Source organism: Ailuropoda melanoleuca, chromosome 8, assembly GCF_002007445.2.
Source record: "Ailuropoda melanoleuca isolate Jingjing chromosome 8, ASM200744v2, whole genome shotgun sequence".
NCBI lineage: Eukaryota > Metazoa > Chordata > Mammalia > Carnivora > Ursidae > Ailuropoda > Ailuropoda melanoleuca.
In genome coordinates, this window is record NC_048225.1 from 124,644,037 (window position 1) to 124,670,495 (window position 26,459).

Sequence of the window (26,459 nt, forward strand, 5' to 3'; positions counted from 1 at the left end):
AGTTCGTGTCCGGGGAGCTTCCGGGAGGTGCAGCGGGGCGGCGCTGACGTGGAGGGAGCCGAAGGGCAGTAGGGAGTGGCGGGGCTCGGATCTGCACCTCGGAGCCGTAGGCCTGAAGGATGCTAACCAAATTCGAGACCAAGAGCGCGCGGGTCAAAGGTAGTGGGGAAAACCGGGGGGAGCTCGGGGACTGGGTGTGGGCGCGGCGCTGTCGCGGGGGGCGAGGGAGGCCGAGTGGGGCCCACCGAGGGAGCCCGGAGGAAGAGGGGAGGAGGGCGGGTCGGCCTGGAGGCGGTTCTGCAGCCCTCTCTTCTCCGGAGCGCCCTCGGGGTATGATTGACCTGTGGCGGTTCCCGCACCGCAGGAGGCCCCGTAGGCCTGCTCCCACTGCCTTCCGTCCCCTCTTCTCCGGGGCCACTGCTCGCGACTTTGCTCCCGTCCCAGGGTCCTGTGAGCTGTGGGCTTTTTGATGACCGTGTTGTACGGAGTGACCCTGGGGTCGTCTCGACCCTTGCCATTCGCATCTAAATCTAGCATTTTCGGAGATGAGTACCGGCTACCTCTCTGGAGGAGGCGTTGGCTGCGCCTTAGCAGCGTCCAGTGCCTCCATTGGGCGATACTTCCTACCTGCAAGTAGGACACTGAGGCCCATAATCCCAGCAAAGTCTGAGCTTGGTGAGGTTGCCAGATAATGTACTGGACGCCTAGTTAAATTTGAATTTCAGCTAAACAACGAAATAATTTTCAAGTATTGTTCGCTTTTTATCTGAAGTTAAGATTTAACGGGGCATCTTCATTCTTATTTCCTAAATATGGCAACTCCAAAGCTTGAGTATCAGTGGGCGGAGGTGGAGGGCAAATGACTGAAACAGCAGTAGTCCTCTCCTACAATGTTCGAATGGGAAGGGCAGAGAAGTGAGCAGTCTCTTGAGACTTTGAAAAATATGTATACATATATCTTGAATATTTAGTAAGATGCATTAGGACAAGGTGTTTGGGAACTTGGTGTTTGGAGTCACATGTGCTTTGCTTTGGAATCTGAAACATCCCCTAACAAGCTGTATGATCTTGGGCAACTTACTTAAGGTTTCTAAAGCTCTACTTTCTCATCCCTAAAATGCAAATATTAGCATTCTCTTTAGAGAGAATTAGAATGAGATTAGAATGTATTAGAATGCTTATTACAGTGCCTGGTGTAGACTCAGCTCAAAAACTGGAGGCCATTGTTCATGTGGGAATAGATTCTGAGCAGTTTCTAAGTCTTGTGTGAGTCTTGATGGAATTTATGGATGGCTGAAATGGGTCTTCGTGATCTTTGAACTTTTTCTTCTCCTGATTTCTCACTGGGCAGTAGAGAAGGAAAGTGGGGAAAAAAAGATGTTAGAATATATGAGAGTTACTGGCTATTAATATTACTACATATCATAAAGGAAAAAAATAAACAACTTTTAATGGGAAAATAGACAACTTGGAGAAGTGTAAATGTTCAGTAAATAAATGAAAATATTCCCCAGCTCACTAATAAAGAAATGTAAAAAAAAAAAAAAAAAAAAAAAAAAAAAAAAAAAAANAAAAAGAAAAAGGGATTCCTGGGTGGCTCAGTTTATCTGCCTTCAACTTGGGTCATGATCCCAGGGCCCTGGGATTGAATCCTACCATGGGCTCCTTGCTCAATGGGGAGCCTGCTTCTCCTTCTGCCTGCTGCTCCTCCTGCTTGTGCGTATGCAAGTTCTCTCTCTCTCTCTGACAAATAAATTTTAAAAAAATCTTATAGTTAAATATCCTTTTTTAAAAATTTTAGATTAGTAAAACAAACAAAACAACAAAAAACCAATAACATCTGTGTTGAGTGATGTGTGCAAAATTGGTATCTTCAGAAACCTGATGAGACTGTATATCCCTAGTCTTTTTGCGATCGGATAGTTTCTGTGAAAGTGTTAAATGCATGTACCCTGTTCCTGAGCAATCCTACTTGCAGGTCTTTAGCCTAAAGCGGTAATAATGCAAATGGGTTAGATTATGTGTAGAAGTATTTTCTTTAAGCTCTATTTTCTGATAGATGAAAGTTAGGGAAAAAAACTTAAATGCGCATCACTGGAATAATTTTAAAATTTGGTACATTTTTATTTTGCTGTTGTTAAAAAGAATGAGGTTGTGTTTATATGAACTTAATGAGATCTGTGGTATGTAGCTAAGCGAGAAAAGAAGTTTGTGTAACATATTTCCATTTTTGTAAAATGGTATGGTCTGCATTACAAATCTGAAAGGATATACTCCAGACTGTTAGCAGTCATTACTTCTGTGGACTTCCATTTCCAGTCATGATGGAGTAACAGAGACCAGAGTTACCTTTCCACCTTAAAACAGCTGCACAACTGAACAAAATGTGTGAAACAAAGGTTTTCAGACACTGGATGAAAGGCAGTGCAGGAGAGTGATTCTTGTGAGAGGGGAAATAAATGACGTGAGTCCTAGGATTGTTTCAGCACATACTACCTGGAGAGTTTCCAGGCCACCGTATAGGGAAGGGCGAAGAGCTCTGTGGTCTCACTGAAGACAGGTAGAATTTGCGTGACAAAATACCAGAGGGAGCTGCACAGGGAACACTGGCGTTCTGCAGGGGATGCTGTCAGACCTTTATCTGAGTCCTAATCTGCATATGCGTGTGAGAGAATGACCTAGAGCTTGGGAAAGAACCTCTAGAGAGAAGGCAGATAATCCCTGGAGCTCACCTAGAACTGGGAATAGTTTTGTGTTCCTACTAGCCAGCATGGAAAGGCCTCCTAATACCGCAGGCATCATCTCGAGACCTCACGTGCTACCTCCTTAGTAGTGGTGCCAAATTAGATCTAGACTAAAGGCTGTTGTGGGCCCACACTAACAAAACTAAAAGCCAACTTCAAAACAAGTAACCTCACAACATCCTAAAACAAAGTCTGGCAATATTTAAAGGAATGTAACAAAATCCAGCACCTAACGACATAAAATTCAAAATGTCTGGCATTCAGTGAATGAGTGTGTGAACCTGGGATTAATTTAGCTCTTTGTTTTTCTTATCTGAATTGACAGGGTGGCATTGTGGGCCATACTTAGCTAATTGGATCATTCCTTGTTTGTTTTTTCACCCCTAGGGCTTAGTTTTCACCCCAAAAGACCCTGGATCCTGACCAGTTTACACAATGGGGTCATCCAGTTATGGGACTATCGGATGTGTACCCTTATTGACAAGTTTGATGAACATGATGGTAAGATAACACTTTCTAGGAGGAAATTAAAGAGAGATAAGTATTTATTGTCTTCTGGAATAGTTTGAGCTTTCTTTAGGATTAAAGAATATGGAAGGGCTGGATCCTGAATAAGAATCACCTTAGAGATCAGGAAGTACAGCTTGCTTTAATATATGTTGCCTGCTTTCTTCCCCAGGTCCAGTACGAGGCATTGATTTCCATAAGCAGCAGCCATTGTTTGTCTCTGGAGGAGATGACTATAAGATTAAGGTACAAAGCATTTGTTGTGATAAAGGATAGGATTTGGGGTTTGGCAGCTGTGGAAGGGACCAAAAACAGGACATTGCAATCATGTAGAGCTCAGGCTTCTGATGTTATCAGGGACACTTATCCAGCAAACATTTATTGAACACTTACTGTATACTAGACACTGTTTTATTTTTTGGGGAATTCAAAAATAAATAAGAAATGATCTCTGTTGTCAAGGAGCTTTTATTCTCATGGAGGAGATACATCTCCCCAAAATAATAGCATGTACAGTCTGCCGAGTGATACAGCAGAGAGAGAAGGACAGTCCAGGTCAAAGACAGAAAGACATGACACAGCTGGATACATCTGAGAAATGTAATTAGTTTTGTGTGAATAAACTTTGGAGAAAAGGTGAGAGAAGGGCCAGAAGATGAGAGGGGCCAGGTCATGGAGTACTTACTGCAGTGCTCAGATAACAGGGAGCCATTACAAGGGCTTAAATAGAGGAGTGACATCAGATTCACTTTTTTTTTTCCTCTTAAAGATAACTTGGGTGGCATAGAGAAAGGATTGGATGACGTGGGAAGCCTGGATGCAGAGGTGCCGGTTAGGAGACTGTCGCGTAAGCCCAGCTGGTAGATGAGCCGGGCCTGACCAGGCGGTAGCGTTTCAGAATGGAGGCAGAGATGGAATTGAGAGCTTCGGGAAGGGCATCAGTGAGTCTGCTGGAGGGATGGTAAAGGGGAAACAAATGAGGTGACATTTATCGCAGGCTTCCAGCCTAGGTCACTGGGTGCCATTCACAGGGAAAGGATAAACGGGGAGGTGCAGCTTTCTGGAGTGCTGGAGGAGGATGGTGTCTTGGTCTCTTGGGGCTACTAGAACAAAGTACCACAGCCTGGGTGGCTTATGAACGACAGAAGCTTACTTCTCACAGTTTCAGAGGCTGCAAGTCCAAGATTAGGGTACCAGCACAGTCGGCTTCTGGTGAGGTTCCTCTTCTAGGCTGCAGACGCTGCCTTCTCTCCGTGTGTCTTCACATGGTGGAGGGGTGAGGGATCTCCGCAGAGTCTCTCTTACAAGGACACTGATCCCGTTCAGGAGGGCTTCACCCTCATGACTTAAGCACCCCTCAGAGGCCCCACCTCCTAATGCCTTCAGTTGGGCATTAGGATTTCAACGTATGAATTTGGGGGAGGACACAAACATTCAGTCCATAGCAGATGGGTCTTGACACTGATGAGTTTGAGGTACCTAAGGGGCAGTCTGTGGAGATGTGTCTGCACTGGAGTTGTATTTGGAAGTTGTCCTCGTGAGGAAGGGAGCCGAAGCGGAGGTGGTAGAGGTGTCCCTCTGGGATTATGTTGAATGAGAAGAGACGCTGTCATTTAAGAGCTAGAGGATGTAGAGTTAATATAGGAAAGAATGATTTTAGAGGTTGGAAATTAACCAAGGGGAAGGAGCAGAAGCCTATTGGATGCCAAGGAAGGAGAGAATTTGGGGAGGGAGAAAGTGGTCAGAATAAGATAAGGACCAAGTAACCTTTAGATTGCTTCCTTAGGAAGATATTAGTGATTCTAGCACCTTAACAGAAAGTGAGGAAACAGTATAGGCAACTCTTAGAAGAAGCTTGACTGATAAAGGCAAAACTGGCACCAGAGGCTTTGAACTGCAAAATAAATAAATAAACAAACAAACAAATAAATAAATAATTTCTCTTCTACAAGTTTTTTTCATTAAGCACGTGTATCCAAAGTGGTGAAATTTACTTCATAAAAAAGATAACTTATTTTTTTCAGAAGCTAGCTCAGAACATTATGTTTTTGTTTTTGTTTGAAGATTTTTTATTTATTTGACAGAGATAGAGACAGCCAGCGAGATAGGGAACACAAGCAGGGGGAGCGGGAGAGGAAGAAGCAGGCTTATATTGGAGGAGCCTGATGTGGGGCTCGATCCCAGAACGCTGGGATCACGCCCTGAGCCGAAGGCAGATGCTTAACCGCTGTGCCACCCAGGCGCCCCAGAACATTATGTTTTTGATTACACAGCATAACTGAGGTGACAGGCATGACAAGTGACGGCTGCCCACAGAGAACAGAGGCCTTGGAACTATAGTAAGAACAGTTTTCTGTTTTTTAGATTTTGGCACCACATCCTGGGTGCGGCTTGTGGAAGCTCAAACCACCTGATAGGCCTCAAAAGCTCCTAGGGATATCACTTTTATAATATTTTTAGTAAAGTAATTGTCATTTATATTGATGACCATTGACTATCAAGAATGGCTAACTTGTGTTCCTTATAATCTGTTTAAGAAAGGAAGGATTGGGTGACATTTAAGAAAAAAGATTTTTTCCCTAAATCACTAATATTTTATAAAAAGGTTTATTTTCCATTTATATGAAATGTCCAGGTGGGCAAATCAGTAGAGATAGACAGTAGATGAGTGGTTGTCTGAGGCTGGCGAGGTTGGAAGGAAGTGGGGAGTCACAGTTGTTGGGTATAGTTTTGGGGGGGGTGATAACAATGTTCTAAAATTGGTGGTGCTGGTGGTTGCACAGCTCTGAATGTACTAAAAACATTGAATTCTATGTCTTTTAGTGGGTAAGTTCTTTGGGATTTGAATTCTATTTCAGTAAAGCCATCAAATAAAGGAATTAGCTAGCTGGCGGGTGTGCGGTGTTATCACAGGAAGCCACAGCTGGCCAGAGTCTGAAAACCTGTAGGTCTTGACGGGTGCACAGTTCTGGGGTTTGGTAGAGGACTGTAAAGGAGTCAAGATAGTTTGAAGCTGGAAATGTGGAAGTTTAAAACACTGAACTCTGTGAGGGGGCTGGAGGTTAAAGAATGTTATTTATGGTAGGATCTAATTTTTGTGTGACACTCAAACTTCATTGTGTACATGAATTTTATTTATAGATAATTCAGCAGGTGGCAGTGAAAGTATCTATTCTCACGTTTCACTTTCATGTTTCGTGTTGTTTACCTTTTCTCATTTCTGCACGTACCTGTTGAGGACCTCCTAAGTGTTAGCCGCTGTGTTAGGTGCTAGGGGTATAGTGTTGAGCGTGGTGGACGAGGACCCCGCCTTCAGGGAGCTTGCCTTCTTGTTTGGACTAGCATACTTTCAGGTTGTTTGAATTTGTTACAGGAAACGGTATTACCTTCTGTAATTTACAAAAGAAGATTAAAATTTTTTTACGTAAGAAAGAAATGGTAACTCGGCCTGGGGGTAGATTATAAAAAAATTTTAAATGTTAAAATGTTTTAAAAAAGCCAACTGAGCTCCTAATTTTGCACTTTTGGGAGGTTTTCTGGATGGGAGTGTATGCTTACGTTTCTGGTCCTGGTTTAGTGTCTTCCTTAGTTATGTTTATTGATACCTGGTACTTTGGTAGTGAGCTCAACTGTATATCTCAATATGATGTTTTTCTGCTTAGCTCACCGGAACTGAGCAAGGTAGTATTTTCCATAGTGATGAATTAAAGTCTGTCTGCCGAGTACAGACCATGAATGTATGGGCGTCATTTGCCACCAAGTTAGCAGTCTAAGAGAAGATGATGCCGCATGTTATATTATATGCTATATGTTATATATGTTATGTTTCCTTCAGAGTCATGGTATCTGTCCTGCTTCTTTTCATCCTGAGTTAAGGTAGTAGGTCACGCACCAGGGGGTCAGTGTTCAACCTAAGAACACAGTTCTACTGCATACTACAGTGGAAAGAAGAGTTAAGCCCCAGATAAACCTCTTGTCTCATGTTTTTAAATAGAGATGGTTTCTCCCCCAAAGAAAGGAAAAACCTTTCCATAATTGTCCCTAGCCTTGCCTTTTTCCCCTCTTCTTGTGTTTAGCTGACCTACATTTTCATCTTTGCTCTTTTTACCTCCAATCTTAAACAAGTCTTAAACAAGACTTCCTATCAAGGTTCCTACTTATTTAGAAATTCCAAAATATAAACCGAATGTATTTCTTGAGAAACCTGAACCTCTTTGAGTCTCAAGACCCTGATGTCCTTTTGCTTAGTTGGGTTTCTCTTCGCAGGTGTGGAATTACAAGCTTCGGCGCTGTCTCTTCACATTGCTTGGGCATTTAGACTACATTCGCACCACGTTTTTCCATCACGTAAGTAGCGATGCTGGCTCTGGTTGCAGAGCGTTTTTCAGTTTCTCTCTGGGAATCTTCTGCTTGCTTCTCCAAAACCCATGCTTTGATAACAATTATTGGAGTTCTTGGAGTGGCTCTTCTAGAATCTGTGTGGTGTTGACCTTTCTGCTTTTTTCCTTCTGCAAAAGGAAGCACTTAGGGTTATATGGAATTTAATTTATTTGTATTCAGTGGGCTGTATAAGGAAGGCATTGATTCTCTATAGGGAAAAGTAGAGATTTGATTTCAGGTTTGCTGAGCTAGTGAACAAAAGATTGCAGACTAATCCTATGCGGGGTGTTTTTAAGTAGGTGTGTCTGGAGGGAGGTCAAGGTTAGATGCCATTTTGATGAGCTAAGAAATGTTTTGAAACATTAACAATCAAGTGCTTCTATCCTAGGATTTTAGGGTACAGTAGAGGCTGTTCCTTTCGCCAGGCTTTCTACCTCCTTTGATCTGTCAGGTATCCTAGAAGACACAGTTAAACGTAGATTAGAGACTCCCAGCCTCTTAACCAGTCTCAACCTGGCTGGATCTTTCTATAATTCTATGTTATTAGATTTAATTTCTTTTTCCTGACTAAGTCTCTTGAATTAAGTTAGAATATACTGAAATAAACAAGAGTTTCCTGGCTAAGTATAATTTATTTCTTTTTGTAAGATTTAAAAAAATTTAGAATGATTGCAAAAATTATAGCAAAAACATTTGAGAATTTTCACCAAAGAGGTGAAAGATCTGTACTCTAAAAACTATAAAACGCTGATGAATGAAATTGGAGATGACACAAAGAAATGGAAAGACATTCCATGCTCATGGTTTGGAAGAACAAATATTGTTAAAATGTCTATACTCCCCAAAACAATCTACAGATTTAATGCAATCCTTATCAAAATACCAACAGCATTTTTCACAGAACTAGAACAAACAATCCTAAAATTTGTATGGAACCACGGAAGACTCCCGAATAGCCAAAGCAGTCTTGAAAAAGAAAAACAAAATTGGAGGGATCACAATTTCAGACTTTAAGTTATATTATAAAGCCGTAGTAATCAAAACTGTATGGTACTGACATAAAAATAGACACATAGATCATTGGAACAGAATAGAGAGCCCAGAAGTAAACCCACAATTTTATGATCAATTAATTTTAAATAAAGGAGGACTGAATATACAATGGGACAGTCTCTTCAACAAATGGTGTTGAAAAAACGGACAGCTACATGCAGAAGAATGAAGCTGGACCACTTTCTTTCACAATACACAAAAATAAACTCAGAATGGTTTAAAGACCTAAATATGAGACCTGAAACCTTAAAAATCCTAGAGGAGTGTCTGGGTGGCTCAGTCAGGTAAGCGGCTGACTCTTGATCTCAGCTCAGGTCTTGATCTCACACTGGGCGTGGAGCTTACTTTAAAAAAAAAAAATCCTTGAAGAGAGTATAGGCAGTAATTTCTTAGACATTGGCCGTAGCAACATTTTTCAAGATAATGTCTCCTGAGGCAAGGGAAATAAAAGCAAAAATAAACTGTTGGGATTACATCAAAATGAAAGGCTTCTGTATAGCAAAGGAAACAGTCAACAAAACTAAAAGGCAACCTATGGAATGGGAGAAGATAGTAAATGACATACACCATAAAGGTTTAGTATCCAAAATATATAAAGAACTTAAAAAACTTAATACCCAGGAGTGCCTGTGGCTCAGTCAGTTAAGCATCTGACACTTGATCTCAGGGTTGTGAATTCAAGCCCTGTGTTGGGCTCCATGCTGATGGTGGAGCCTACTTAAACAAAACAGCAACAAAAAACTTAACACCCAAAACCAAATAATCCAGTTAAGAAATGGGCAGGAGCCATGACCAGATATTTCTCCAAAGAAGATATGCAAATGGCCAACAGACACCCAAAAAGATGTTCATCATCACTCAGCATCAAAGGATACAAATCAAAGCTACAGTAGGTATCACCTCACACCTGTCAGAATGGCTAAAATCAACAACAAAAGAAACGACAGGTGTTGGCGAGGATGGAGAAAGGGGAACTCTCCTGCACTGTTGGTGGGAATGCAAACTGGTGCAGCCGCTCTGGAAAACAATAAGGAGGTTCCTCAAAAAAATAAAAATAGAGCTACCCTATGACCCAGTAATCAGATTACTGGATACTTACCCCCAAAATAAAAAAACACTAATTTGGATGGATACATGCAGCCCTATGTTTATTGCCACATTAAATGCAATAGCCAAATATGGAAGCAACCTAAGTGTCCATTAATGGATGAATGGATAAGGAAGTGTGTGGAATGTTCAGTCTTTAAAAAGAATGAAATCATGACATTTACAGTGACAGGGATGGTACTAGAGAGTGTAATGCTAAGCAGAATAAGAGAAGTGCAAATACCATATTTTCTCATTCATGTGGAATTTAAGAAGTACAACAAATGAGCGAAGGAAAAAAAAAAAAAAGAGACAAACCAAGAAACAAACTCTTAACTCTAGAGAACAAGCTGATGGTTACCAGAGGGGAGGTGGGTGGGGGGATAGGTGAAATAGGGGATGGGGATTAATGAGTACACTTGCCATGATGAAAAAGAAAATTCTCAGAGCCGGTGCACGCCTTGCTGTGAGCTCGTGGCTGGTGTTGATGAGGCCGTCCTGCTGGCACTTAATCCTGGAGGACTACTTCACTTTGTGAGAAATCTCTCAATGCACAAAACAAGATGGAGGAAATACATTGTATTAAGGCCGCTCTCTAAGTCCTTTCATCCTACATTTTTACCTGCAGCACTACTGGGACTTTGAAGAAATCAAGTGCAGTGTAAGACCCTGTGGTGTTTGCTTTTATTTTAAGTCTAGAGTGATTGGAGGAGGAAGTGGCCTTTGTGAATGGAATGCTGAGCTGCCCAAATGGTTTTAGGTACCTCTTCCACGGTTCTCAACCACGGGGGATTTTGCCCCCCAGAGGACGTGGTGGTGTCCAGACACATTTTTGTTGTCACGGCCTAGGGAATGATGGCTGCTGACCTCTGGTGCACAGACTCCACGTGTGTGGCTAAGCATCCCGCCACGTGCAGGACGGCCCCTTAGAGAATCATTCGACCCAAAAATGTTGGTAATAACCCCATTTTATGGATGGAAGAAACTGTTAAGTAAGTAATAGAAATAGATGTGATTAATTAAAAAAAAAGAAAACCATTTGAGAATGATAACTGCTCGATGAGATGGTCTGTGAAGCAGGGATTGTTTGTCCTCGGCGTGAGGGATATGTTGAAGACCTGCCTAGAACCAGTTGCCGTCCAGTTGGAAAGTTAGAAAAACTTTCTTCTATTTTTTTGGTTCAATAAGTATACGTGTGCCTTGTACTTAATAAGATTTACATACAAAATCTTACTAAGTGAAGATACAACTGTGAATAAGAAATACCTTCTTTTCTCAATGAGCTTACAGACTCTAAAAGAGCTAAATTGTTTTTCCATGTTGTTTGCTGCTTTGGTTCCTGAGATGGGAATTTTTTGAGACTGGATGGTCTGACAACGAGTCAGACCATAAAACAGTGTTCTAATCCTAGAGTGAAAGAGAGAAGATCCTTTCATAGGATCTTAACTTACAGGACTAGCTGTGTATAAGTAGAAATACATGTTTGCACACACATACACGTAAAAGTATGATATATATTCTTTGCCTCTCAGAATCCTCTATGCCGTTGTCCGGCTTCCGTGCCGAAATCTCCAGGTGAAAGTGCCAGTGTTGCAAAAGTTGGTAGAGTGGTGGGGAGGAGAGAGTGAGGCTGTGACTCAGAAGCTATGGTCCCTTTGCCTAGCAAAGGGCAAAGAGATGCCCAGCAGTGTGGGGGGGCGGTTCCTGCAAGGAGAGGAATGGTTACAGAGCCCGAAAGAACACATTTGTTTAGTGTTGAAACCCTTTTTCTGGGTTGTCTTTCAGGAATATCCCTGGATCCTGAGCGCCTCAGATGACCAGACCATCCGAGTGTGGAACTGGCAGTCTAGAACCTGTGTCTGGTAAAGCAGGAGATGCGGCTCTGAGAGAGGCTCTGTCCTGCCTTGTGTTTGCATAATGAGCTTCCCTTCAGAGCAGTCCTTTCCCTTCCCTAGTGGGCCCTGCCTGCTGATTAATTACTGATTGTATTTGTAAGATGCTTTTATATACAAAATGATAAATATAGAGGCAATCTTATTAGTAATATGTCAATCTGGATTTTCTGATCATTTCTTGCCAGGGAAGGGAGGTCCTATCATTAACCTTTCAGAACAAAACTTTTAGCTGGTTTTCAGTTCTGTTCCTGTGAAACCTGAGTCAGGGTCTAGACCTCCATCCTCTTTTGTGTTCAGGTCTTGAGCTTTCCACGAAGACGTAAGGACCGTTGAAAATGATGCCATTTAGGAGGGATATCCCTTCAAAATCTAACTGGTAGTTTCCAGCATAAATTACTAAGATTCCATTTATTTTGATATATGAATGTTTTTAATATGAGAGGAGAGCTGTGCAATCTCATGTCTCCTGAAATGAGCAATATTTGAATGCTGAAGCATCAGAGGAAAGAAGGGGACTGTTGTTAAAACAGCTCACCTTGCTTATTGTTACTAGTTCAGAATTGTTAGGATGACTTGCCTTTGCCTCCAAAAAGAATACTTGGGTCTGTTATCTGTTAAAAATGGAAAGTGGTATTTAGTGTGTAGGAGTCTGTTGAGTCCTGCCTCTAATCTGGTATTGTCTTTCTTTTTTCTTCTTGCAGTGTGTTAACGGGACACAACCATTATGTAATGTGTGCTCAGTTTCACCCCTCAGAAGACCTGGTTGTGTCAGCCAGCCTGGACCAGACTGTGCGTGTTTGGGATATTTCTGGTGAGCTGCCCAAGTTCAGGGGACAGCCTAATCATGTCTGGCGCAAAACTGCAATTGCTTAAAATAGTGAGGGTAGTTAGCTTAGAACAGGAAAAGTTAGAATATTCTGTTCTCGTGTAATAGCATCTCTGCTTATGAGGGTATTCAATCTGCTTTTGATGGTTTTTCATGTTAGCGGTATTCCTGAGAAAAGTGGCTGCCCTAGAAAGTGTTTTTAACTTGAAGAAAATTTCACTTTGTAGTTAGAAGAGTTTGAAGTTAAAATTTAGATACTGGTATGTAGTATGATATATAAACTATATACTTGGGAGTATTTGATTAAAATCATGCCTTCCAGTAAAGTTAAACAAGAAATAACATCTTCCACCAAAACGAACTTTAGGAATAGATCAATGCAGGGAAACAGGACTCTAGTATCCTGGGACCTCGTTTAGAAATAGGGAATATCCCTCCATTTCTTCTAACGTAGGGAACACAGGGGAGAGTGGGGTTTTTATGTCCAGAACACCTTTCAGTGGGCAGACTTCTAGAAATTAAAATGACCAGAAATTAAAATAGATTTGTAGATTTTGGATAGTTGGGATAGTCCCTCCTTTCACCATTTATGTATCTTGATTGGGGATAAGGGTTTAAATGTTTAGTGCTACGTAGAGGAAATGTGAGAAGTTGCTAAGTCGAGAGTGTAAATGCGGGGAGAGGATGGCTCCTGTGAGGTGGGCAGGCCGGCAGGCTGGCTGGCTGGCTGGCTGGCAGTGCTTCGGGGACAGTTGGAATATGGAAAAGGAACTCTAGATGCTGTGGTTCCCTGCCCAGTAAAATTTACTTATCACTTGCTGAATTGTCTCTCTTTGTTTGTTGCCTTTGGAATTCTTAGAGATTGGGGTTCTGTGGAAGGTCAGTGGCTAGGCTGCAAAACACTTGTTTTGTTCTATAAAAGGAAGGCCCCCTCAGTGTTCCTTGGCCTGGTTCTTTGTGGTGGTAAAGCCGTCACCCATTGAATCGTGTGGCCAAGGTGGTAGCTTTTCTCAGCTCCCTTGTGACACGGGGGGCTGGAGCAGTGTGGTACTTGTTCTTCTTACAAGCCACGAGTGAATAGCAAGTCAGAAATGGGGATTTCTGGGTGCAGCACTTGGAATGTTGTAATAACAGCTGGTTAAGATTCATGCAGCATAGAAAGCAGCCGGGGGCGGATGAGAACAGTGGGAGAGCAGAACCTTTGGGGGGTTTTTTTGGTTTTTTGTTTTTTAATTTTTCAGCTTTCTAATGTATATGTATTTTGGCAGAGGTCTGAAGAGCTGAAAACGAATTTAGGTGACACAAATGCTCTTATCTATCTCTCCAGCCCCCTTCCCTTCCCAACCACAAGAGGAGTTTTTGACAGAAACTTAGTGTATGTTTTGTGTTGTCTTTAACTCGGGGATGACAGTCTGAGTCCTGTGTCATGACAAACCATTGTGATGACGCTCATCTTAGAATTTCTAGAATTTTCTGTGGTTTTCAGAGGGTCAGGATTAGAAGGGAATGGCATCAACAGGACTGTGTTGGAGATGGGAAAGTTGTACTCTTTTTCCACTAGGGCTCTTGCCATTGCAGTTTTTCGTCAGACTGATGCGGCTTTTTGAAGTACACCCAGATGTGACCAGCCTTGCCGACAGGAGTTGAGCGCAGGCACCATGAGCCTGTGCTTGCTCCTCGCCGCTAGTGCCAGGGAGCTCCCTGTTTCTCTCTCAGTAACCTTGCTGTGGCTTGCCGTGGTGTTTCACTGTGCACACATTCAAAGCCCCTCTCTGTCTCTGGATGCAGGAGCCTGATGGGCTTGGGTCCGGCTCATGCTGTTCCTGCTGATCGGCAGCCGTTCTTTAGACTCGCGTTTCCCAGCCAGAGCTCTGTGACAGACTTGAGCACTACCCAAGTACTTCCAGTGACTGTTTTCTCGCTTCTTACGAGAATGGTGTGTAGCTAAAGCCATTGTAGATCATAAAGAAGTTAATTCGTTGCGTGCGTAAAGGGATGCTTTGGCCATTAGGGCTTAATTCTGAGAAGGGCCTCTTACGGCCGGCTCTGAGGGTGCTGGTCACGTCCCCTGATGCTAGCACCGCAGGTGCCTGGGCCTAGCCACAGCGATTGGGGCAGTTAGGTGGATGGATTCTCACCAATCACCTGAAATGCCCAACGCAAGAAATCCTTTTCTTCACTTTTGTAGGTTGGAGATTATTTTTGCATCAGAATTAAGGACCTTAAATCCGAGAAGAGAGGGAGAGGGTGCGACCCCAGTTGGGGTTTCTACTTGCTTTTGAATGTGTGCAGTGCATGGGTCACTATCTAATATGATTGCAGTCACTGTACTTACTTAGCATATGTGATACTGAGAGTTTTGTGCTGACTTGCTCTACTAATGTGAATGGTCTTTACTGTTTCTAAGTGTTCTTCTCTACTCACAGCTCTCTTGACTTCCAGTAACCCCTTAACCAGAATGAAAGGAGATGCTTTTGTCTTTAACCAAATGGAGCTTTGAGTTAGACTTTTATATTTATTCTTTCCCTTTCTGGAAATCATCATACTCTTTTTAGCAGCGTTATTTTTGCCTGGGTTCAAATAAGTCTGAACCTGAATTAGCTTTCAGGTCTGTTAGGGACCAGAGGTAGTAATTCCGAGAGAGGAAATGTTAGTTCTGAGTCAGAGAATGAATACCCTCACATTTAAAGGACTGTTGAAAATTCTAATTGTTTGGAATGTCTAGCTCTCTGAGCCCAGTATGCAATAAAAAACAGATCTTTAAAGGAAAACCTGTCTTCTTACCTGTCCCATGAGAATTGAGCCCCATGGGGCTTACTTAACCTGAATCTTCTCTGTTAGCCTGGCAAAGTATGTTTAAAAGAGAATATATTTACAATCTAGATATAGAAGATAGGTTACCTTTTTTAGCTTGATCTTCCAAGTAAACTGACAGTTAAATTGTCTTAATGTGCTTACACCTTTGCATGTCAAGCCCATGTAATTCAGGCTTAATCTTTGAAATGACAACTAAAAAAGTATTAATTTGCTGCCAGTTCCTGTCCTTATTCCTCTCTTTTTACTACTTCCCCTGGCCCCCATTGGGAAGCGTGCGTCAAACTGGTCCAGTCTGAGAGTGAACTGCCTTCCCTCTGGATTTGAGTAGCTGCTGTAGAAATTTTCCATCTGTCGTTCAGTTGTAGTGAGTGGCTTGTCAAACGCTCAAGTATTTCTTCTCTGAGTATCTTTTCACTGCCTGTCACTATTCATCTGTCTGTTTTGGCTCTTCCCCCTTTCCTGGATCATGACAGCAAGTGCAGCAAAGGCTTGCATTCTGTCATACGGCTTCCCTTATGATGTGTTTGTTGAAGCTTATTGGAGGTGAAGCTCCTCACAGCTGTCTGTCTCTCTGTCTTCCTTTGAATCTGTTTCATACACCAGACTCATTAGAAGAAGTTGACAGATCCCATTAAACAGATAAGCGAAGTAAGTGAGAAGAGACATTAATGTATTTATGAAGCCTTAAAGAGTGCATTTTTTTTAAGGCATCGGCTTTATTTCTCTCAGCTATTGACTAAATGCTCATCTTGGACAGGGGATGAGATGATTGACACCGTCCGGCCCTTTTAAGCACTTGCCTCCCCAGAGCTGGTGTCTGCGTGCCACTGAAAGAGATTACATTAATACTGTCATTTTAAACTAACAAAGATAAATATAATCATTAAACTTCAATGTTTATATTTTCCAACAGAGGCCAACATTTAGGCTTAAAGTGACTTAGGTTTTATTTTCAATAATGGCTTTTCTTTTCCCCCCAATTATGGATACTTGTTTTTTATTTTATAATTGCCAGTAGTTTGAATTTCCGCTTTCCCCCACAAGTACTTCAAAAGATAGAATTTTAGTCCCAATTCTATTTTCTTATTTGTATATAATTATACCTGCTTGCCTGTCTCAAAGATTGTTAATCAGGATCAAATTAGAGAACATCTGTTAGAGAGTGCTTTGAAAATCATGAAGTGCTTTTCTAATGTAAAGTAGTTGTATCGTTAGCATAGCTTTGGTTGTGAGTGTACCACAGTTTAAGGATAGGTGTAGTTGAGCCCTGAGTTTGGGTCCTGTACAAGTAAGACTCTTCTTATCCTGGTGTCTTTTTTCTGTTGTTTTCAAAGTATGGGCAACTCCTCCCAGTGAAACCAGCCTCCAAAAGGTTTAATGGCAAAATCCACATATTCAGATCTGTAACCAGCCTTTTTAAGAGCTTAAGAGGACAGGACCGTTTTATTTTTATTTATTTATTTATTTATTTTGACCCTAACTAGATTTTATTAGTCATGATCTAAAGGAAAAAAATTACATGGATCTGGCAGTCTTTCTGTAGAGAGTACATTATAAAGTTCTGTTGTGGATAAGGCCATGACGGTTTAAATTATTTTGTTCCCTGCCCCAGAGTCACATAGAAGAGTACACTTTCTGCATAGTTGGACTTTTACGCTCTTCCACCAGACAGCTGTCTGGTGTTTAATAGGCCTTGTTTCCTTAGCTGCTCTGTAACTACCTCATGAGCTGCTGAGAAACTTCCCGTTTGAAAAGCCCAGAGCTGTGACTTCACCAAATGGTTTTCCTTTCAAAAGTTTTTGAGATGATGGAAGAAAAGTTGCTACAGTTGTCATAAAGTTGAAAGTGGAAATGGGAGGTTTACCATTTTAAGCCACTTTTCACGAACAGTCAAGACTAGAAATGATCTCAGGTCGACAGCTCTTGAGGTGAGGCTTGCTGAGGAATTGGCCATGTCAGAAATTTGGATTGCCGTCCTCTGAGCGAGGATCCCAGTATCAGGGCTGGTAAGTGTTCAGGGAGGGAGACAGGGGCTACTGGAAGTACTTCAATATCTTGAACATTTTTAGAAGGAGATAGGAGCTCTTGACTTCTTTCTTCAGTCTCTCTAGATTTCTTTTTCCCTTCTTTTTCTTCAACATTAGTCTCTCCCTCCCTGTACCTTCCTGTGCCTCTGTTACTGTGTTCTTTTTGGTAACATTATTTTGTGTCTTCCATCCCACTCCTCAACCCTTCAAAGGTCTAAGGAAAAAAAACTTGTCCCCTGGTGCAGTGGAGTCCGACGTGAGAGGAATAACTGGGGTTGATCTGTTTGGAACGACAGATGCGGTGGTGAAGCACGTGCTGGAGGTACTCATCTTCACAGCCACCGGCTGGGCTGGGCTCTTGTCTGGGAACCGGGGACAGTACGCCACTCGTTTGTTCGTTCCTGCGACAAAGATTTGTGAGGTGCTTAGTAAATGTCGGGCATTGTTTGGAGGCACTGGAAACAGAACAGTCCGTGAGCCAGAAGAAATGAAGCCTCTGTGCCACCTAAGGGAGAGTCACATTAGCTCCTAAACCCAGTGGGGGAGAGGGAGAAAGCTGGCATAGGCTCCATCACTATCCCAGAGCAGAGGCCGTCCACATGCCTCTTGTGAGCGTTGGGATGGGGGTTGGGGTTGTGAGTGAATTGGAGTTATTGAGGACCAGCCATGTGTGAGTAATTCGTGTGCGTGGTGAGAAAATAGAAAAGCATTAGAGAAAGAAACTAGATTTGTAAAAATATCTGATTTAATCCTCACAGCTATCTGCTGAGGTAGATATTAGTAACTTCGTTTTACAGATGAAAAAATTGAGACTCAGAGAAATTGAGCAGTTTACCAAAATCTCCATGTATCTAGTAAATGGAAGAACTAGGATTTGAACTTGGATAGGACTCCAAAACCCAGGGGGGTTTTGCCACAGCATGAAGTCTCTCTGAAACACTGCTGATTTGCACCTACCTTATCTGTGATCGTGTTGTAGTACCGAATACAGCTATATAAATGAAGGAGAAGTTCTTAAACTTTGTGTTCTGATAACCTCTTTATACTCTTAAGACTTACTGAGGACTCCAGAGACTTCTTGTGTATGTGATTTTTATCTTTCATTTTTTACCATATCTGAAATTAAAACTAAGAACTTTTTAAAACATAAAATATATAAGCACACATTCCATTAGCCATCAAAGGAATGACGTCATGTCACGTAGCCTCTGGAAAACTTTATCCTCAGGAGAGAATGAAAGTGAAAAAAGGCAAATCATGTCTTAACATTATTACAAAAATAGTTTTGACCTCGCAGATTTCCTAAAAGGGTATTGGGACTCATCTGAGAGTTTCCCAACCACATTTCCTTGTTAAGTTTTAAAATTGGTTTTTATTCTTGTGATGTTAATAATTAGTTGGGGAAATAATATGTAAGTAGACAACAAAACAAGGCAGTGTATCCCAGATGCAAATGGCACTGAATTTGGGAGTAGAAAGATTTGGGAATTGCCATGAGAACTTGGGTGTAATATTGGATGGGTTGACATGGTAACTCTCATGTTCATATCTTAGAATTGCATAATCCCTTGAGTCTTTTCACAGGAAGAGTAAAAATCAGAGACATTTTTAGTAACCACCAGTGTGGCCCTTTAGTTTGCTTTCAGTAATAGTTATAAAGCCATTTTAGAAGAACCACTGCTTTTTTTCCACAGGGTCATGATCGTGGAGTAAACTGGGCTGCCTTCCACCCCACTATGCCCCTTATTGTATCTGGGGCAGATGACCGTCAAGTGAAGATCTGGCGCATGAACGGTGAGTAGACCAGTGACAGTATCACTGTGTCTAAAAAATCGACTGCTGGCCAGCAAGGTGAAGTAGCCAGGTCTTCTGGACTTAGTGATCCTTTTTCCTACCTTAGGTTCTTAACGCTAATCCTAGGAGCATAAAAATTGACCCGTTCTCTTTTATCCTGTTTGTGAGGCATCCTGATTTTGAGGATTCTGAACATAGTTAAGAGTAAACATTCAGAAAACATTTATTGGGTACCTGCTTTGTACTAATCATTGTTCAAGGCTCTGGAGATACAATGGTGACTAAAACATATGGAACTTACATTTATTCCATCATGACGGCTAGTGACAAGACAGGGTAAGAGGATGAAGAATGATGGAGAAGAGGTGCTGTCATTGGTAGGAGGGTCCGAATGAAAGAACAAAGAAACGTAGAGATTCAGAGACTTAAATGAAAAAATTGCCCTGTTAGAAGTTGCTTATGTAAAGCATTTTGGAGTAGCACCTAGCTTTGGGTTAGAGATGCCATACTTCTAAATCCTGAACTTGTAGTAGTAGAGTTGTCATGATCTAATTCTCTCTGGTCCTTCAGAGTCAAAGGCATGGGAGGTTGACACCTGCCGTGGTCATTACAACAATGTGTCTTGTGCCGTCTTCCATCCTCGCCAAGAGCTGATCCTCAGCAATTCTGAGGACAAGAGTATCCGAGTCTGGGATATGTCCAAGCGGTAAGGGGGCTATGATGGTGTGTGACCCAAGCAAGGGGAAAGCCCCTCCTCTCTCTCATTCTCTCTCCTGAAAGTTAGATTAGACTGCTTCTGTGTGTCTCTCCATCTTCAGCATTTGGAGAAGTCAGATCCAATGTTACGAAAGCTTCGAGGGGCCTGGAGGTCAGCCAGCATTTGCAGATCTCCCATCAAATACATCTTCCATGTGCATTCTTTTTCTCCTCCCAATTTAAGCATGTTCTTAGTATTAGAGAAATAAGAAATATGGAATGAAGGTAGTGTAACAGGAAGTCATGACGAGTAAGGGGAAACTGAAATACCAAAATAGTAGGGTCAGCAGGGTTTCCTCTTACTTTTGGAAGAATTTATCAAGACTCCCTTTACTTAGTATATGTAATTTGCTGTCCCTGCTTTAATCTGTAATCAGTGTACTGGCTTACACTCAGTGTTCAGTGCTCTTGTATGTGACAGGCTGAAGATTACTCGGAAACTAATATTTTCCTTTGTGTACCTTTTGCTTTCTTAGGACTGGTGTTCAGACCTTCCGCAGGGACCACGATCGTTTCTGGGTCCTAGCTGCCCACCCCAATCTGAACCTATTTGCAGCAGGTAAGGGCCATTTCTTCTTTTTCTCTTGTTTAAGTTCAAAGTTTATAAGACATGAGAGTGATTCTCCATTAGCTTTCTCTCCGGCTGATGCATAGCAGGGTGGCGGGGAGAAATAGGATTCTCAGAGAAAGGAGATACTCTCTACTCTCCTTTGCTCTCCCTTACCTTCCTAGAGAACCATTCTTTCAGTGTTCGTTCTCCACCCAGATCCATTTGACAGTAAGGCCCCTTCCCTTTGTTCAGTTAGGAAGCTAATGGCGGACACTCAGGGTTCTCAGATAGAGGCACTGAGGAGCTAGAGGCTGAGTTTCCGTCATCCGTTTAGCAGATACATACTGAGCGTCAGGCTCTACTGGGTGCTGCTGTGAAAGCAGTGCCTCAAGCAGTGTCCCCGACTTGATGGAACTTTTATTTGTAGTGAGGGGAAGAGAGACCATAATAAGTATGTAAAACAACACGTGGAAGATGCTTTGAAGAAAAGTTAAACAAAAGGAAGGGGCGTGGAGAGGGATGCGTGCGGGCGCTGCTGCTTCACGTTGGGTGTTGAGGACAGTGAGGGCTGTGACAAGCCGATGGTGCTATGAGAGGTGCAGTATCGGAGGCCAGGAGGGGCACAGCGAGTCGGGGCTGAGTTGTGGGAGGGAAGAGCAGGCCCCGCTGTGCTGCGCCTTATGGACCAGGGCTAGAGTCAGGATTTTATTCTGAGTGGGTGGAGAGCTGTCGGAAGGTGCTGGGTAGGGAAGTGAACGATCTCATTTATGTGTGGAGAAGCTGACCAGGAGGACAAAGATCGGTTTCTCTGAGAGATGGTTGATGCTAGTAGGGAAAAAACAAAACATTTTTTAAAACAACTGGGAAGGCTTTTTTTTTTTTTTTAAAGATTTTATTTATTTATTTGACAGAGATAGAGACAGCCAGCGAGAGAGGGAACACAAGCAGGGGGAGTGGGAGAGGAAGAAGCAGGCTCATAGCAGAGGAGCCTGATGTGGGGCTCGATACCGTAACGCCGGGATCACGCCCTGAGCCGAAGGCAGACGCTTAACCGCTGTGCCACCCAGGCACCCCTGGGAAGGTTTTAACCTAGCATCCTCATTCAACAAAACCTCTTATGTTCTTGCTATATGCCAGGGACGGGGGAAGGATGGAAAGGATTCTAATTTCTGTCTTCAGGGAGCTCGTGGTGTAGTGGAGCTGGTGGACTTAGACCATGACCGTGCAGGGTGTTAAGTGCTGTACTGAAGGGTTTTTTATTTTTTGTTTTTTTAATTGAGGCATAGTAGACTTGCTGTATCCTCTTAGTTTCAGGTGAACATCATAGTGATGTGATATTTTTATATATTACAAGATAGATAATCCTCATGATTGAGTTTAGTCACCATCTGTCACCACATGAAGTTATTACAACATCATTGACGGTATTCCTTGTGCTGTACATTACATCGCCGTGGCTTACTTATCTTGTAACTGGGTACTTCTACCTCTTGATTCCCTTTCCCTGTTTTGATCACTCTCCACCACTTCCAACCTCTGGTAACTACCAGTTTGTTCTCTATGTCTGTGGTCTGTTTCCATAGTGGTGGTGGTGGTGGTGGTGGTGGTGGTGTTCATTTTTGTTTGTTTTGTTTTTTAGATTCCACATATAAATGAAATCTTATAGTATTTGTCATTCTCTGTTCTGATTTATTTCACTTAGCATAATTCCTATAAGTCCATTTATGTTGTCGTAAATGGCAAGATTCCATTCTTTTTACAGCTAAGTAATATGCCTGTGTGTGTGTGTGTAGAACACATCTTCTTTATCCATTTATCAGCGGACATTTACACTGCTTTCATATCTTGGCTGCTATAGGTAATGTTGTGGTGAACGTGGAAGTGCATGTATCTCTTCAAATTGGTGTTTTCGTTTTCTTCAGATAGATACCCAGTAGTGGAATTGCGGGATCATATGGTATTTCTATTTTTAAGTTTCTGAGAAGTCTCCATACTGTTTTTATAGTGGCTGCAACCAATTTACATTCCCACCAACAGTGCTCAAGGGTTCTCTTTTCTCCACATCCTCCCCAACACTTGTTATTTCTTGTCTTTTTGATTCTAGCTACTCTGACAGGTGTGAGCTGATGTCTCATTGTGGTTTTGATTCGCGTCTCCCTGATGATCAGTGATGTTGAGCATCTTTTCATGTGTCTGTTGGCCATCTCGGTGTCTTTTAAAAATGTCTATTCAAGTCCTCTGCCCATTTTTTAATTGGGTTCTTTGTTGTGCGGCTTTCTTTTTTTATATTGAGTTGTGTTCTTTATATATTTTGGCTATTAAGCCCTTTTTGGATATGTGATTTACAAATATTTTCTCCATTCAGTAGGCTCTTTCATCCCTTTCCTCTTGATGATTGTTTGCTGTGCTGATGCCTTATAGTTTGAAGAAATTCCGTTTGCTTATTTTAGGTAAAATGAAACTTTGTACAAAGTGTTAGGAGAACACAGAGGAGGGTGTGTCCAGATGTGGTGGTATGATCTAGAGGATGAGGAAGGGATTCAGAGATTTATCTGAATAAAGATTCTAAGAACTGTGAGAATTTAGACAAATAAAGGATGCATTTAGGTATCTTGGTTTTTAGCATGCATGTGCAATCCTCGTCCTTGTGTATCTCCTGTTTCCAGCTTGCTTTCTTGCTTGCAGCTAACTCTTTCCTCTTCTCCCTGTGCCCTAGGCCATGATGGTGGCATGATTGTGTTTAAACTCGAACGGGAACGGCCAGCCTATGCTGTTCATGGCAACATGCTACATTACGTCAAGGACCGATTCTTACGTCAGTTGGATTTCAACAGCTCCAAAGACGTAGCTGTGATGCAGTTGCGGAGGTAAATCATACGTGTTCTTCCCTCCAGACGCTCTCATCTGTCACCATGAGGTGATACCCAACCACCTGGACTCTTCTTCCATCAGCATTTTGGATCTCATCTCCTCTCACAGATTGAGTCCCTCTTGTGGAGGCTGCTCAGTTTAAACCCCAAGAGCATGGTGGGCAAGGAGGATGCCATGAGGAGAATGGGAGTTTCCCTACAGAGAATGTTAGGGACCCTGTGCAGAGGAGACCATAACTGCCACAGTCCGCCAGGTCTCTTGCAAACCAGAGTCTCCTTGGTGACAGGCCTTTTTGCCTCTGTTTGGCATTTCTGTAACTCTTCTTTGCTTTCCAGCAAAATGCACACATCTCTAAACTAGAATATATGTCTCTGGAAGGTCTTAACTCTGAAGATACGATAACCTCTGGGATGGCTGGCAAAAAGAACTGTCCTCTTGGAAAGCCAGCTGCATCAGCATGCTGAAACATTCATGGTGGCAAACTCTGGCATGAGGGTTTGATAACCACCCTGCAGCATTACTACAATAAAAAGATGGGTTTATATGAACTCTCCAAGGGACAGGAGAAATGAGCCAGAGATAGAGCACATCATGGAACTCTGTGGTGTCCCCTGCAATTATGTGTAGGAATTTGTACCCAAGAAGAACCAATCCCACTCACTACAGTGAGTGCTAACCCTACCTCCGTTGAATAATTGGGCTTGTTCTAGGGTTTTTTCCTTTTTTAAACTGCTTGTCAGAGCTGAATTAGGGATGTCCCCAAGCCTTAAAGGAAGGAAGAGAGTAGATGCAATATTTATTTTTATTCCTGATTATAAAAGTGATGAGTATATGTGTAAAGACTGGATAAGTAGGAGGTGTGGGAGTAATTCCGTTCTTCCGTCCTTATTCCTCTTCCGTATTTTTTCTTTTTTCCATGTATAACTCCAGTGGTTCCAAGTTTCCGGTGTTCAATATGTCATACAATCCAGCAGAAAACGCAGTCCTACTGTGTACGGTATGTAACCGGTGGAGTCCTCCTAGGACCTTCCCGTTTCCCATAGGTCTCTTTCTCATGCCCTTAGGGAGCCTCTAGCAGCTGCTTAGAAGCCATTTAATGGTCATTTTGAGAGAGCTAACATAGTGAACAGGCTCAAACCAGGTCCGCTCCCGTGATCATAAACACATTAGGGTTTGTGAATTTCTTTTGCATAAGGATGATGATCTCTAAACTTATCGGAGCATCAAATGAATGTGCGAAATCACTACACACATCCTGTATATATCCTATGCAAAGAGGATGCTTATCTTGATTTCTCTGTGTGGGTAAAAATCGTAGAGCTGACTTGGAAGAGGGTTCCTTTCAGTGGACTTGCCCTCAGGGTCAGCAAGTAGCCTCCGCAGGTCTTGCTATATCATTTGGGGGGAAAAAGAAATGACATTCTAGTTTTAGTGCCCTGTTTGCCGAATAAAAAGAATGAAAACCTGTCTTTCCCCATATGACTTCAGGTGTCTAATGCGGTCCTCGCTCAGTATCTAAGAACATTTTTTTCCTGACAGTTGTCTTTACTATCTTTTCTTTGACTTTTTTTCCCTTTAAACAGACTTGAAAGGTGGTGAGTATATGCAGGTAGAGCAGCCAGAATATTGGGGATTTGGTTCGTTCATTTTTGGAGCCAAGAGCAATCCTTGCTTCCTTTCACATACTATCTGCATCTTTGGGGGATACAAAAAATAAAGTGCCGTGAATTCTGAGCTCTTGAGCAACGAGCCTGAGAAGTTTTAGCTGTAGAAACATTCGCTTGCCCTCTGGGTGAAGGGTGAGGAAGGGCTAGCTTCGGATTGTTGTGTGATGGCATGGTTTTCTCTTTCGGGATAAACTGCCTCCTTGGGTTCGTGTCACTCACGATTTGACCTCTCTCTGTCCTCTGCAGAGAGCCAGCAATTTAGAGAACAGTACCTATGACCTGTACACCATCCCCAAGGATGCGGACTCCCAGAACCCTGATGGTAGGTGCGCCCTGTATCTGCGGCCTTTGCACACAGCTCTCCTCTCCCGCGCCGTCCCGCCTCTTTGGGTGTTTCATGTTCCCTCCCCAGGCTACGGCCACATCGCTCATGTCTGTTGGCAGGGGCTGCTGACAGTTGCATCAGAGGCGACCATGGTGTGAAATATTCATGTTCCTCCTCCATTTTATTACTCCAGCTAGATATATATATTTTATAATTTGGTTATTAGAAACTCTCCATTTTCTCTTTCAGCACAGCATGTTATCCTAGTTTATTGTCAGCTGATAGGGCTTTCACCCCGGTAGTTTCATTTATTTAAGAATGTGGTTCCAATCTTGCACTGTCTCATCCTGGGACTAGGGATTTATGCTCTCCCATCCACATCCAGATCCCATGGCTTCCTTTTGCATGTCAAAGAGATGAGGCAGCTCGCAGCCCCACGCCCCACCAGGGATCCTGGGATCCAGCTGAGACCTCTGTCTACCTCTTCCATCACCACCACCCCTCCTTGAGTCCTTCCAGTTTGAATTCGCTGACAGCCTTCTCAGAAGCTCTTTGCAGTCCCCTTCCTCCCATTGCTTTACAGAGGATTTGTTCCTTGGGTCCCCACCCTACTAGCATGCTTTCGTGACACTTCAGACTCCATCAGCAGATCGTGAGAAATCGTTTTTTGGGCTCTGGCCCTGTTGTGGGTGCTACTGTGTCATTAGCGTTCCTAATATGATGCACTCTTTAAAAAAAAGAAAGTGTGCTCCTGGAGAGAAGAGAGGAAACCTGTATGTCTTCGGCATCCGTAAACCAGTCTTCCCTATAAATTAAACAGTGAAGCCATTTCTGACCAAATTTTATGGTTGTGTCCCTCCCTACCCACCCCCTTACACTCTTTCTCCATCTGTTTACAATTAATAGCATTTAAAATACTTTAGTTTTGTTTTATTACCACTTTTGTTTTGTCCGTCTTTTGAGGGAGAGAATAATTAGTTAAGGAGTACAGTGCAGCCCGGTGACAGGCAGCAGAGAGGAAGAGAAGAAAGAGCAAAAGCTTGACTAGCCTGGCTCCCCAGCCGCTGGAGAGTGGGGGTGTTGGCTTTGATAAGAACTGCCTGTCACACCCAGGTGCCGGAGAAGTACAGAGCAAGGCTGGCCGCACGTTCTGTCCATTTC

General features: G+C 42.6%; 1 protein-coding gene across 1 annotated transcript in view; it reads left to right on the forward strand.

Annotated features, from left to right (window-relative positions):
- The first annotated feature begins 2 nt into the window (after nucleotides 1–2).
- Nucleotides 3–26,459, forward strand: part of COPA (COPI coat complex subunit alpha) — a 42,466-nt gene continuing 16,009 nt past the window's right edge. Inside the window, exons 1-13 of the mRNA XM_002928440.4 lie at nucleotides 3–159; nucleotides 3,132–3,245; nucleotides 3,424–3,497; nucleotides 7,518–7,598; nucleotides 11,556–11,632; nucleotides 12,367–12,476; nucleotides 17,548–17,657; nucleotides 19,030–19,129; nucleotides 19,700–19,835; nucleotides 20,362–20,444; nucleotides 23,152–23,302; nucleotides 24,237–24,303; nucleotides 25,220–25,295. Coding sequence (XP_002928486.1) covers nucleotides 120–159; nucleotides 3,132–3,245; nucleotides 3,424–3,497; nucleotides 7,518–7,598; nucleotides 11,556–11,632; nucleotides 12,367–12,476; nucleotides 17,548–17,657; nucleotides 19,030–19,129; nucleotides 19,700–19,835; nucleotides 20,362–20,444; nucleotides 23,152–23,302; nucleotides 24,237–24,303; nucleotides 25,220–25,295 — 1,219 coding nt within the window. The 5' untranslated portion in view covers nucleotides 3–119. The remainder of the gene's footprint in view (nucleotides 160–3,131; nucleotides 3,246–3,423; nucleotides 3,498–7,517; nucleotides 7,599–11,555; nucleotides 11,633–12,366; nucleotides 12,477–17,547; nucleotides 17,658–19,029; nucleotides 19,130–19,699; nucleotides 19,836–20,361; nucleotides 20,445–23,151; nucleotides 23,303–24,236; nucleotides 24,304–25,219; nucleotides 25,296–26,459) is intronic.